The sequence below is a fragment of the Silurus meridionalis genome, chromosome 22, assembly GCF_014805685.1.
Source record: "Silurus meridionalis isolate SWU-2019-XX chromosome 22, ASM1480568v1, whole genome shotgun sequence".
Taxonomy (NCBI): Eukaryota; Metazoa; Chordata; class Actinopteri; order Siluriformes; family Siluridae; genus Silurus; species Silurus meridionalis.
The window spans coordinates 4,700,793-4,715,210 of NC_060905.1; the positions used below are offsets into that span (position 1 = coordinate 4,700,793).

The following is a 14,418-nucleotide window of genomic DNA, read 5'->3' on the forward strand; positions in this document are numbered from 1 at the left end:
ATAGATAGATAGATAGATAGATAGATAGATAGATAGATAGATAGATAGATAGTTATAGGGTGCTCTTTTGAAACGCTAATAAAAGATGTTAGCCTAGGATAAATATCTTGCTAGCTAACACTGTGGTAATAAACTAGCTTTGTTATTTATAATAGAGTGTCATTAGAGGTAGGTACAATGCTAATCCCGAATAACAACGTTTTAAACGTGCGTAAGCGAGATGCGTAGCTACTAAGTAATGAACGCAATAGCATATTTAGTAAGCAGGAAAGTGTTCTGGGGAATGGAGAGGACAGGATGTTAGAGGACAGATGAGCAGAGAAATAGAGAGAGCGTGACAGATTTTCCTGCTGCCCTAAGGCTGGTGCACTGCAATCAGTATGTAAGTGTGAACGGCATCTTGATAGAAGAGAGAGCAAGAGAGAAGGGGGATCATGAATAGAATATAAAACCTAAGATCTGGAGGCAAAAAGGGGAAAAAGTTTGGGATACAGGTTTCTCCAAAAGTATTGGAACATTCCTTTTTTTTGTTGTTGTTGTACAGTGAAGACATATGGGTTTGTACATAAGTCCTAAGAGGCCATGCATTATAACAGTCTTTTCATTCTGCTTTTCTGCGATCTCGACTTTGTTTTCTTGTGATCTCAACATAAGGAAAGTTGTTTTCTCATTATCACGACTTTATTTTCACGCACACACACGCCTCAAATGGTTATGATTAAATGCTTTTATGCCCAATAGACAGAAAAATCAAGTACTTATCACCAGGAAACAATGTTTACGTCGAGATCACAAGAAAATTAAGTCATGATTACGAGAAAACAACTTTTTTTATGTCGAAATCACGAGGAACAAAAAAAAAAGAAAGAATATTAAAATGCCTCTTAAACACTGGTTTGAGATAAAAAGATAGATATGATATGAGAAATAGATCAGAATTTCAGCATTCTTTACCTTATATTTACATATAAAGAAAAGAATATGTAGGTGCGTATCCCGTGCTTGCAATGACTGCTTCAAGCTGGTGACCCACAAACACCACACTGGTCTTTTTTAATGCTGTTCCAGACTTTTTTTGGTGTTTCTCCATTTTCCTATTTTAGAAGTGAAACTGGGTCCAGGTTTAGAGATTGTCTTGGTCTAAAGCCTTTTTCTGATAAAGTCCTTTTGTTTTGCTGGCAGCAGGTTTTAATAATCTTTCTTCATGTTTGGATGCATTTATCTGTAAATTAGCCAGCTGAATTGTGAAGCTTTTCAGCTGCTACTATTATAAGTTTCATCATCAAGAAAGATTAGTGAGCTCATTCCAGAAGCAGCAAGGCAAGCCCATGCTATTATACTACCTCCACAGTGCTCCATATTCTTGTATGCTTTGGCTCATAAGTAGACCCTTTCCTTTTTCACGATTTGGTAGAAGGTTAATCGTGACTCCAGAAACGTTGTCCAGAACTCACCTCTGGAAGAATGGATGGGTTATTGGTTGTTGTTACGCTTCTGATCTGAAGGTCATGAGTTCACATCCCAGCACCACTATGCCACTGCTGTTGAGCCCTTGAGCAAAGCCCTTAACCCTTAACTGCTCAGGTGTATGAATGAGATAAAGTTTCTATGAAGTGTAAAGGCATTTCTTTGAATCTTGTAATATAGAACATTCATTTCTGTTTTCAAAGTCTTCTTTGACATTCTTTCATCCTGCCCTGAGATGGTTGTTAGTGATGACAATGTTTCTGTCATCAGCTGCTGATTTCTTGGCTGATCTATTTTTATGCCTACTTGTTGGCATGCCAGTAGTTTCTTTTGTTTTCAGGACATTCCAAATTGTATTTGCTATTTTACGCCCTTTTTTCTCTGTTTAAGAAAAGCATTTACAGCTCATACCCATATACTGTACCTCACTCAGCTCTCATGTCATTATATTGTTTGGTTTTACCAATAAATGCAGTCTTCACAGGTGAAACCCAGGGATCTAACTAATGGCAGGTGCACACTGTGTGATTTTTTTAAATAGTCCTTTGCGATTGTTGCTTCTCAGACTGTACAAGCATGATCCCTGTCACACTGTAGGATCTCAGTTGTCATAATGTCAGACTGTACGACAGTCAAAAACCGACGCAGAAAAAGACTCGTCCGAGGTTTAATGTCAGGAATCCGTGACACGTTCACCGCGTTCTCTCTCTAATGGTAGGAAGCAGCAAACAAAAACAGTCTGCATCGTTCATTTTGTTCATGACATGCCTCGATAATAAACGAACAAACGCTCCATTCCCCTGCATAACTTTCTCTTTATGCTGTACTGTTCACATGACTCATTTTCACTTTCCGTGAGGTGGTTTAAGGTTAATACGATAATTGCGTCATCAGGTTCTCCTATTGGTTCTTGGTTTGATGTTCATCACACTGCAGAAAAAAGTCCGGAATTTTTTGACATTGCCAGAATTTGATAAGAGTAAAAAAAGAGTAAAAAATGATTGTGACGGCGTTCATTAGTGGGACAACCATTAATCTGTTGGTGAATGTCAAACCAGCGATTAAAGACTACAGATTTTTTTAATGATTATCGGATTTTTTTTTATTTTCAAAATTTGTTTTAGACTACCAAATAGTGGCCAAAATCACACAGTGTGCAAGAGACATAACAAGAAGCATTTTGAGCTTTTAATTAAAGAAGCAAGAAACACAGATTGTTTATCCATTTCTAACAGGTGCCATGTTTCCATTGTTTAATCCATCTAATATCGGAAACCAAGGCTGATTTGTCATCTCATATTCATGTTTTGATCCCAACACCAAATTTCATTGTCCACGTATAGCAAAAACAGTAAAACCGAAACAAATGTCTTTCAGAGAGGACAGACTATCCCCCTATTTTTTCGACGTCCTGCCTGTGCCAGCACTCTAAAAGTTCTAATAGACTTCCCGTCATGCTCGTAAACTTGGGCACAGCCGATTTACGACCTAGTTTTATCCCCTTGACTTTACAGTCGCGGGCCCTTAGGGTCGGCCTAATGAAATGAGCTTGCGACTCAATCCTGCCTCCAGCTTGCGCACGGCTCTAATTGGTTAATCTCGCTCTCGCTTCACTGCAAAGCGAGAGTTGGCATGATCGCCAGGTCACCCTGAATAGTAGCTCCCGGTGCTATCGAGCCGCACGTTGATTGCCGGATTGATTGCCGATATGCTGATTGACTCCGGGGAGAGAGTTTGTGTGCGGGAGAATGGTGGTGGAATGGGAGGTGGATGGGAGCACATGAGGAGTTTGCCAGCTGGGTAGAACAAAGAGACCTGATTGCAGAAGGAGGACCAGAAAAGGTCATTCACAGAGAGATTGAAAGGACGTGGGTATGCGAGCGAGGGAATGGGTATTTGTTTTTTATACGAAGTATCTGTTATTGTACTGCTGATGCATTCTGGTTTCGGCAGTGCACGCTGATGGAAGCGGCGCTTGTTGGACTTGCAATGAGAGCCTGATTGAATGAGAGAGGGGTGAAAAGATGGACAGAGAGCAGCAGCAGGTCCTCATGGGTAATGGCTGTAATAGCGCTGGTGTCACTGTTTGGCAGAGGATGGGCTGAGTGTGAGAGAAAGTGCCAAGCACCCTTGGAAATCAGAGCTCGCCATCAGCCCTCTGCAGCTCTCTTCACTTTCATTCGGCCTCCTGTCAGTCTCTCTGCACGTTCTCGCGCTCAATCTCTCAGCCCGCTATGCTAACCCTGCCTTCTTTCCTCTTCTCAATTTCGTTTTCTCGACCTCCCAGGCCACTAAACCCCCACCCCCATCCACTTACCTGCCAGCCCTGTTCCTCCTTGTTGTCTAGTGATGCTTGATAAAGCCATTAGTGTGTACATTTTGCTACCTTTAGCCTGACATTTGTGCATGTCAGGAGACGACATGTTAGCTTCATGTTAACCAGGTGTGTGGGATAAAACATACAGAAATCCACACTCTGCACTTTCACTGAATTTTCTTTCACGCCTCAGTTCTGCCTTCCCCCTGTGTTAATTTCTTGTTTCGTACACAACCTGTACAAAAACTTTCGTACAAAAACTGTGGTAATGCTTTTATTGACAGGATGGTGAGTCCTGGACCTTATCTAACTCTGGTGCTCAGTAATTTGTTTCACACACCGACCCTTTATATTCGCTGGGTTTAGATACACACCAGAATTGAAATTATCACCTGCCCACTCGAGCAGGTGTTTAAGGGTAACATTTTTGACACTGATATAGGATTTCTAGAGCATACCATATCAAGGTGCACATTTCCTAAAAATGTTTGGAATCTCAAAACACATTTTGGGAAAATAATAAACTTTTAATAGCTGTAAATGCATTGTCTTGAGCAGGTTTGATTTTGTAATGCAGATTCTCCCACATAATATTGAACAGTAAGTTTTACTTTTTTATATTATATATTCAATGGCAAATTGGCAGAGAATTCATACCTTTATGTTTGGAAAAATGGTGCACAGGTTTGGAATAGATTTGCGATAAAAGGCTAAGCGTTCTAAAAGGGATTTCCTTTTAAGGATTTCCCAATTCCTAGTTTTTTTTATTCAACTTTGTAATCAGGATGAAAAAAGGAAGAAGAAAAAAAATTAATAGGAAAATAATAATAATAATAATAGAACACTGTGGCTTGATGCCCGAAGGTTTCTGTAATGGCACATCCTACAGCAATCTGCCAATGCTAACGGTTTCTTTGTTTTTGCTAACACATTTTTTTCTGTGTCCCTTTTTGTCCCAGATGAGTCATATTCAAATGTGTATGCTAATTACATAAAATTTTAACTGCTAATGTGATTTTCTATGTTTGCTCCTAATACCAATACATACCTCAATCATAGATGAACAACTTTACATGGATATTAATGATGACTTGTGTAAGTGCTAGATTGGGTTACTAAAACATTTTTTTTTATTTATTTTTAATTTTTTACATAAAGTCTATTTAATTCTTTAGAATTGGTCCACTCTTTTGTGCAAGTAAGTTCACAGTAATCACACTCAGGTGCGAAGAAAAAAAAATTTAATTACAAATAATTGTCTGAAATGGCCTTGAAAAGGTGGTCTTATTCCACATTCAAGCAAAATGAACAGTGTGTGAAACTACACAAATCTAAATACAAGCCCAATTCCAAAAAAAGAAAAAAAGAAAAAACTAGGTCATTTTGAATTATCATGCAGAAAATTAATTTTTCTGGGAAAACTTTGACAACACTAACTAATTCTATTATAATAGCATGACTTCATAGTAGAAGAGTATCTGGTACTGGCCTGCCTGCAGTCTGGAGGTTTCAACACTTGAAAACATAGTGAAACGAAAAACACAACAAAGAACACCCAATACTGTTAAGCAGCTAGAATCTTGTTTCAGACACATATGGGACAACGTTTCTCTCCAAAAACTAGGTACAGAAGACGTGATGCTACACAGTGGTAAAGTTGGCCCTGTTCCAACATTTTTGACATGTGTTGCAGCAATCAAATTGTTACATTTTTTCTTTAAATGGCAAATATTCACAGATGTAAATAAAATATAAGTTTGAGATTTTCAAATAATTGCATTCTGTTTCACACAGTGTCCCAGCTTGGAATTGGGGTTGTTCAAAAATGAATGAAAACCATGAATTTAACATCGAGTGATGTTCATTAACCATTTTCATTAATGAAGGGGTAGGTGTAAGGATTTTAAAGCACTGGACCATTCCAGACCATTTAACCTCATGAGCATGGCTCAACCTTTGTGAAGGACATTCGTGGTTGCTCTCGAAGACCTGAGTCAGTAAAAGGGTTGTAAAGATGCAAACACATTCTGCAACTCATGAGATTGGGATCTGAGGCATGACTTATTAATCGCATCATCGTTACCCCCGCTGCCTTGTGTGCACATAAATATCTGTAATGTTCTTCAACATAGCTGCACACACATTGATCACACACCTACGCACTTTGGAGCGGAGAAGCAGCTCATGAATTCGAATGTGAGTCATTTCTGTGCAAGCAGGTGTTTCAACCTGCATATGCTGCCAATTAGGGATGAAACTGGATATGAATAACTTATTTGAATTGAACAGATTATGTCCTTTAAACATATACAAACAGGAGACTTGCGGCACAATATACCTGTACTTTATTTTTGTATTTTTTAATCAATTTTTTGTTGCTGGAAAGGGTCACAGGGCATCTGGTTGGGACTCAAGGTGCATCCGGTCTGTTTTTTTTTTTTTTTTGGACAAATACAAAAAAATGGACATAGGCCACCTTCAGTAACATGAACATGGAGTATTTGGGATTAAGAGCTTGGCTACTGGTTTATGTATATTTTGGAAACTTGCACCAGTAAATTTGTGGGGAAATGCTCACAGGCACGAACAAACAAATAATAATCTCTACTTGGAACTATTTATTAACTCGATTGATCGTTCATATTCTGACTCTGATGATAGTCTGGCATTCCTAAACATTCATGGTTTAGCTACGCCCACCTGAATACAGATATGGATATTTGGCGCACTTATCAGATCCAGATATATTTAGTATTTAATACCACTGCATTATAACCCTCCTGTCTATATATGCCTTGGTCTCCTCTTTCAAGTTTGCAGCAGTAGTGGAGTGTTTTATGCAAAATGAATGGGAAATCATTCCAAAGGAGAGTCTGCTGGATGCTGCTCCTGTCTTCCTCGCTCGTGTGTCTGTCACGTGCAGTGGAGCTTCCCGCCACGTGTGATGAACACATGCTGCTCAGGTGACTGATGGGACACGATATTGCACTGAGAGGCTGCAGGTTGCTTGGGGCTATGGACAAAACACCAAATCTGGAGCTAAAATGCATCTGACAGGAAGCTGAAGGAACAGCGGGCTAAGACGAAACAGAGTTTAAGGCTGCGGTGCTCAGAGGCAGGCTGGGGGAATTGGAGAAGATAAGATTAGATGTGCTCATGGGCTGAGGGGAGATGTGTTTTAGCTCATCGGGAAAGCGCCCGCAAATACCCAAGTAATAAAAAAGCAGATGCAGCTAAGCTCAGATGTCTGGGTTGTCAGAGTAGATCATTCAAAGGACAATAGGCTTGTGGATGTTTTTGTCAGACACTGACATACAAACCTTCTAGGACGTTCAACTTGAGTCTGGCTTAATGCAACTGTTCTGATTCATGTCATATTCTGGATTTTTTACTTTCAGTGATAAAAAGAATAGCAGATTTTATTTTTTGTATGAAATCTGATGTCTTAAATTCTTGATGAAAGATTAAGAATCTGTGTTATTTTCTCAAGGACGAACAATAGTACGTACATCCAGCACATTCTGCAAGTAAGCAATAAAACACAACCTTGCCTGCTGTTACGGGCAAATAATCAATAACAAAGCGGTGTGATGGCTAAAGCTTATTATTCTGAATATATGATTGTCCTTCTGAATGTACACTTTCTTTTAAGATGATTCACTGCTGACCATTTGCAAACAATTTGTTTTCATTCATCTTGGTCAGGGTTGCTGTGAATCCTGGGAACTCTAGAAATACACCCTGAATGTTAGGGCAGTCTATTGCAGTTCAACATGCACACAAACATTTACACAAACAGTACAAAGGAGCTGTTAACAGCAGCATGTTACTTACTAGCATGTCTTTGGGAGGTTTGTGGAAACTAGAGAACCCTGCAGAAACATGCATGGACACAGAGAGAACTCTATAAGCCCAGAATTAAATCAGTGAGGTAGTACCCATTAGTACCCTCTTCATGACTGTGTCTGTAATTCAGTTAGTTAATCAAATTTTACTCTTGAATTTAAAAGCTAGTCTAAGAAATGCAAAGCTAAAATGGAGTCGGTTGATGCAGAAAATCCTTCCTAAATCTTCAACCTACTTGGCAGTAAAGATTAGTAGCGTTGATACGTCTTTATAGCTTGGTGGTTTAGTGGTTTGCAAGATCTGCACATGCTTTTGGGGTTTTGTCTTGGTACTCTGGGTTCAAAAACTAGAGGTCGATCGATTATGGGTTTTTCTCTGCCTGATGCCGAAATCACAGCAGCTGATGGCCGATACATGATGCCAATTTCTTTTGGCCAATACGTTTGTCCGATTTTCTTTTTTCTGCTTTCATCTCATAAAATCTAATAGTTAATTAAGGACATGATAAAGAAAATTGCTTCAATTCAGCATTATTTTAACAACACAAGAATCTCCAGTGCACTTGTTAGGTTTTGACGTTTCGAGCCAAAAAACTTCAGCGAGAAAGGTAACTCCGATTGGCTATTCAGACATTGGCTTAGCAGACACGTTTAAAAAAAAAGCTAAATGAATTCTTTAGTAATGATAGTGGCAGGTGTAAATGCTGCTTGCTTTAAATATTTACAGTTCTAGCTCTTCTGGTTTCCCTGTTCAGATACCTTTTACAGACTACTGCCACCTGCTGGTGTGGGAGAGTTTTGTTACATACATGGCTTGGTGAGTCAGATGCGCCTGCCTAATATTTGGCCTAATTCGCAGAACAATCGGCCGATGCCAATTAATAAAAAAATTCCAAAAATCTGCTTGATTAATCGGCTGGCCGATCAAACGGTCAACCTCTATCAATGACCTGCTCTGTATCCTGATTGGCTTCCAAAGATCCAAATGTCCTAGTTTGAATATGCCATACAATAGTTTGGCACATTGTCCATGGTGTCCTGGATCCCTTTGCATACTGTATACTCCAGTCTCTTGCCCTGAGTTCACTATAATAGGCTCAAGCCTCCTGACTTTAGTCCCCTGTGATAGGCTCAAAGGATACTATCCTGGGTCCTCAGAGAAAGGCTTAAGCCTCCTATTGTGTGTCCCCTGGGACAGCCTCAAGCCTTTCACCCTGATTCTCTTGTGACAGGCTTTCAGGTTCCTATCCTATAGAAACAGACCTCTAGTGGTGGTGGCAGAAAGCAAAACATTAAACAACATACTGTAGAGAGGGCCTTTTTCTTTTTTGTTTAAAAGCCACTAGTGACTTAAGGATAAAGGAAATACGAGTATAAGACATTCTTATCCTTCAAATTAAAAATATATTTTTTGAATGATGTCTCTCTATATTCAAAGAATTGATCTATGTTTAATCTTTTAACTCTCAGACAATTCGATCCTTAATGGCGCAATAATGGCTTGGCATAAGATTATGTGTTCAGCTACTGTATCTATAGCAAGGAATATTTTATATATTGGAGGGATGTCCTGATTCTCATCGGTTAATTAGTATAAACAGTGTCCTGTTGCTGAAGTTAAAGTTATGGTTGAGTTCACGTGTTCGCTTGTTGGTAACTACCATGTGACAGGAAGAGAAATAGATAGCGTGTGGTAAAAATTGGCTCGCATAAATGGAATTAGTGGAAAATCGGGTAAACAGGTCCCAGCCCATGCTTTCCACTACTGTTGCTTCCCTTGCACAAGTCCATTATCCAAATGGCTGCAGCAGAGCCTCTGCTTACAGCTGGACTTTGGACAAAAGCATCAGCTAAATGAGAAAATGTTTGGCTGGCACTTTGCATCTAGTGCATAATAACTATTCCCTATTCCATTATTGCATAATTGTTGATATGAATCCTAAAGTGTGCACAGAGGAAATGAAGACCATGGCTCTGAATTCAAAAGGCACAAATGTGCATTTATCCTTATGGTAACTAAAAGGGTGTGTATAAGAGTAAGATGCTTATATATATATATATATATATATATATATATATATATATATATATATATATATATATATATATATACACACACAAGTCCCTATTTGAGCTGTATGAAATTAAAACAAATGATATAAACTCAAACTATTGTGAGCGCTGTTGGTAAAGAAATCAAATCAGCAAAAGATTCGACAGCACTGTGGTAAAAATTGTCATTTATTGCCAGCGCTACATTTACATTTACAGCATTCAGCAGACGCCTTTATCCAGAGTGACATTTATTTCATTCATACAAATGAGCAGATATGGAGTTAAGGACCTTGCTCAGGGGCCAAGAAGTAAAAGATTGGTGTGGCTGGGATTCGAACTTACATCCTTCAGATCCAAATCCAAATGCTTTAAACACTAAGGCGCCACCTTCTCGCTCGAAAGGTTTCTCAAGGGTTCTTTATAGGTGATTTTAAAAGTTTTGACACTGGCTCTGTTTACAAGGAAGTACTGCATTTATCTACATTTAAACACTCTCACCTTCAAAATAGTTCCCTTGCACAGCGATACAGCGCTCCTGCCACTTCTGGAATGTGTCCTGGAAGTCTTCTTTTCGAAGCGTGTCAAGCACCTTCTGCGAGTCGCACTAGAACTCCGCAATGGTTTAAAATGGCGACTACTAAGCTGGATCTTTATCTTCAAGAAGAGGGCAAAGTTCACCGGAGCTAAATCTGGCGAATATGGTGGGTGCGGAAATAAGATCATGTTGTTCCCAACGGGAAACTAGGATATACACAGGACAGTGTTGTTTGGCACACTGACTTATGAAGTTTGGTGCTTCCTGTGACTGTGCGTGCAGCCTGTTGGCGTGTTACAAAACTAGTTTCAAAACGTTTCGATATCACATCAATAAATTTTCTCTGCTTCCTAACGCATTTCTACTTGGACCTTTTTCAGATAGGGCAAAGTTCTAAGTTTTAAGGTTCTAGAAAAGGTTTTGTCCAGATGGACAGAGTTTTGGAAAACCCACAATGCTACAATGATTATTTGCTTGAACATAAGCTGAATACGATTCATTAAGGCTGCATGGGCTGACGGTGTGGAAAAGCTTATTTAAAGAGTTATAGCTGTCACCCTGTGCCCCCCACATGGCCACACCCAGGGGAGTCTGGAACCGAGGAAGCAAAGTGAACGTGTGTAACATAGCCTCAAGCACTGTAGGAACCTTAAACAGGAGAAGATAAATAGTTTTGTATGTGTATGTGTGTGTTGTAACCTAGTAGGACACACTGCTATATTTTTACATTGTTAAGCATTTGTGTCATTTTTAAGGTGAAGTATTTTTGAGGGTGAAGAACTAGGGTGAAAAATAGGGATCCGAGAGAATGCAGATGAATATATTCTCGAAAAAGTTGAGTAGGGTAAAAGCCACAGGGGATAAAAATGGAGACAGAATGACGATAGCAAGGGGTAAAGGAGCACAAAGAGATAATAAACCTTGAGCGCAAATTGTGGCATGAAGGTGAAAATGGAAGGAGGTGTGAGAAATAGAACACGATGGAGAAAGAGAGCAAGAGGAGCAAGAAGAAGATTGTGGGGGTCAGTGGTGGTAATAAGATGTGACAGAAAGCTTTGCTAGCACACAGGGAGGTAGCTAGTTTACACCCTTATCACACAGCATCCTGTCCACCAAGACATTTTAATCCAATGTGGGGGAGAAAGGAGGGGTGGGGGAGGGGGTTTGAGCGAGGTAGACTTTCTAAGTAGAGAGAGAGTGAGAGAGTAAGATGCTTCTTTTCAATCGGTTTCATTCCCATCGCCTTCTGTTGTCATGTATAGCCGTGTGTGTGTGTGTGTGTGTTTGCTGGCAAGCATTTCTAATAGGCCTAAAAGAGATGCATCCATTTTCACACACTCCCCAATGCGGAGAGCAGCTCCATCGATTCCAAGCATCTCCCTTTCTACCGAATGTCCAAACTGATTAGGAGCTACGCCGCTCACAAACGGATGCATCCTTACTTCATCCCGTTCCCTTTCTCACTGCTTTACCGGTGCACTTTTTTATTACCTTCTCTCATTCCATCTCTCTCTCGTTCTCCGTTTAGGCCTTGTACCCGAGCCCGGAGGAAGGCTGGCAGATCTACAGCTCGGCACAGGATGCAGATGGGAAGTGTATCTGCACGGTGGTGGCTCCGGCCCAAAACATGTGTAATCGAGACCCACGCAGCCGCCAGCTCCGCCAACTCATGGAGAAGGTGTGTGTTTCCTCTGACACGCTTGTCAGGCAGCTATCGCTCACCGGCATGCGCTAAATAAACAGAATACATTTATACACACATACAGATGGACTGGTGCGATCTGATACTACAACAAACCTGATAAAATCTAACCAACAGTAGGTGTAAGGAATGAAACACTCCAAGGTGTGTTATTATAGTTAACACCATCGAGTTGATTCATTCCGATTACAAGCAAATTTTTTATTCCACTTGTATTTCAGCAATTCGCCCATGCCAAAACTCTCAGCACATTGGGGAGACCTGAACTACATCTAGACTAATGCAGATAAATCTGAAAACGGCATTTGTTTTTGTCAAAAAAATGCTCTGCATCCTCACAATCGCTTTCAAACATTTCCCAAAAGTTGATCAACCACACTGAAAATGTTTACGTCCCTACTGTATCTGCGCATGAGAAAAAACGCAAGACACTTCGACTTTATTTACTTTCCGACACTTTAAAACTTTGCGGCAATGTCGAGGAAAGGCACGATCACATGACTAAAAACACGTTATCATTTTCAAAAGTCTCTGTTTTCACAGTCCACACTGCGACACAGAAAATGTTTGTCCACTTCAAAAAGCAACGATTTTGAACGTATGAATGTGACATGTCAAAGCGCTCTGTGCAGGAAGTAGACTAACCACCGTCATGCTATTTGCAGGAAAACAAATGGCCGGGATGAATTTTGCATCAAGTCCCACTCATCGAAAAATGTAAATTCTACTTATTTATAACAATGTAAAAATCTTTTACTGTAATTTAGTTACATCTTAAGCCTGGAGCATGTCTCAATGGTTCCCTAAAATAATCACAGCACCCCAATTCTTGCTAAATATTGAAGCGAGTATTACATAATCTCCTCTCTCTCTCTCTCTCTCTCTCTCTCTCTCTCTCTCTCTCTGTCTCTGTCTGTCTCTTATAACTTTATAAAACTGGGGCAAGATCTCAAAAGTATATGCATGAGTATGAGTATTTTATTTGTATTTTTTTAATAAATATATTTACTGGCAAATTAATATGGTACAAGCTGTCGGAACCATGATGATCATTTTTTCCCATCACTTTTACACTTTATTCTTTTAATTCCATTACATAATGTAAAGCTGCAACTTATTAATCAATAATGTAAAACAGAACACACACACCTATACAGGGGATAATGTATGTTAATCCACTACACGGCTGACCTACACACCTACACACACACTCAACCCGATAGTCATTAGTCGACCAGGCCAGACGATTAGTTCTTCATTAATTCTCGTGTTCTCCATTAGAAGTGTGTGAGAGTACCCGAGGAAAGCGTGCTTCTTAAAGAGGGCATGTCCTAAATATCGCCGTGAAATCGGATTTATTTAGTCTTCCCCTTGAATTTTTTTTTGCCGTTGTCCCCGTCTGACTAAGAGTAGAAAAGAACTATAAAAAAGTTAAAAATAATCCAAAAAGAAGGAAATGGAACACACACACACACACACACACACACACACACACACACACACACACACACACACACACACACACACACACACACACACATACACAATATCCCAAATCTCTCACTCACTGGTGAACACACACAAGCTCAACGTTCTTGAAAGTCATGAGAGCATTGTTGCTTAGCAACAGGAGATTATGAACGCTGGACAGGAAAGACAAATAATGAGTTTTCTGAAATTAGCTAGCTAGCACATAGCTGTGAAGATCTGCATTATCAGGGGCAATGAAAAGACAGTGACGGTGAAAGCAAAATAAAATGGTTGAATAAAATAATATTTACCTCAGATGTATCGATCATTTGGTAAAAACAAGTAAAAATTTCAACATATTCAACATTTTAGCACCATAACGTCATAAACTGGCTACTGTTTTGCGATTAGCAAGTGGAAACATTTGTCTCGTATGTTTCATTATTACGTAAGTCAAATTTTACTTTAGTATACAGCATGTATTTCTTAGAATGTGAACATCTTAGATAGAAAAAAACACCAGATTAATAACAGATATTGACCGATAGTAAACTAGATTGAATTGTAAATGACATTGGGAACACCCTTCCCTTGAATGTGTTGTTCAGTTGCTTTTAAAAAATGAGTCCGATTTCACTATCATAGGTTTCTTAGCTTTAGAAATGGAACCAAGATGTTGTTCTACAAAAAGCAAGCACGTCTTGACACTCACAAAATGCATGAAATTAAATATGTACCTCAAGAACCTTGAGGAAAACACTTAAATTAGCACTTTCCAAGTTTGCTTTGTAAAAATCAAGAGTTGTAGTCTGATTTATCTTAAGTTGTAATCTAGTGTACCAGTGTAGATTTATTCATTGCTAGAGGCTTTGGACACGGGCGTCTGATAAATGCCACAAATGTAAATGTAAATGTATGAAAAAAAAACGATCTCGAACTCTCCAGTCATGGGAATATGGTTTATGTTAAATCTGACAAACACATGAACATAACTCAATTTCTAAGCATTATATACAGAAATAGTTAA

At 39.3% G+C, this 14,418-nt stretch overlaps 1 protein-coding gene across 2 annotated transcripts in view; it reads left to right on the forward strand.

The window, feature by feature from the left end:
• olfm2a (olfactomedin 2a) overlaps window positions 1–14,418 on the forward strand; it is a 133,076-nt gene that overhangs the window by 90,353 nt on the left and 28,305 nt on the right. For both annotated transcript variants that reach the window (XM_046835397.1, XM_046835396.1), the window contains exon 2: window positions 11,748–11,897. In XM_046835397.1, coding sequence (XP_046691353.1) covers window positions 11,748–11,897 — 150 coding nt within the window. The remainder of the gene's footprint in view (window positions 1–11,747; window positions 11,898–14,418) is intronic.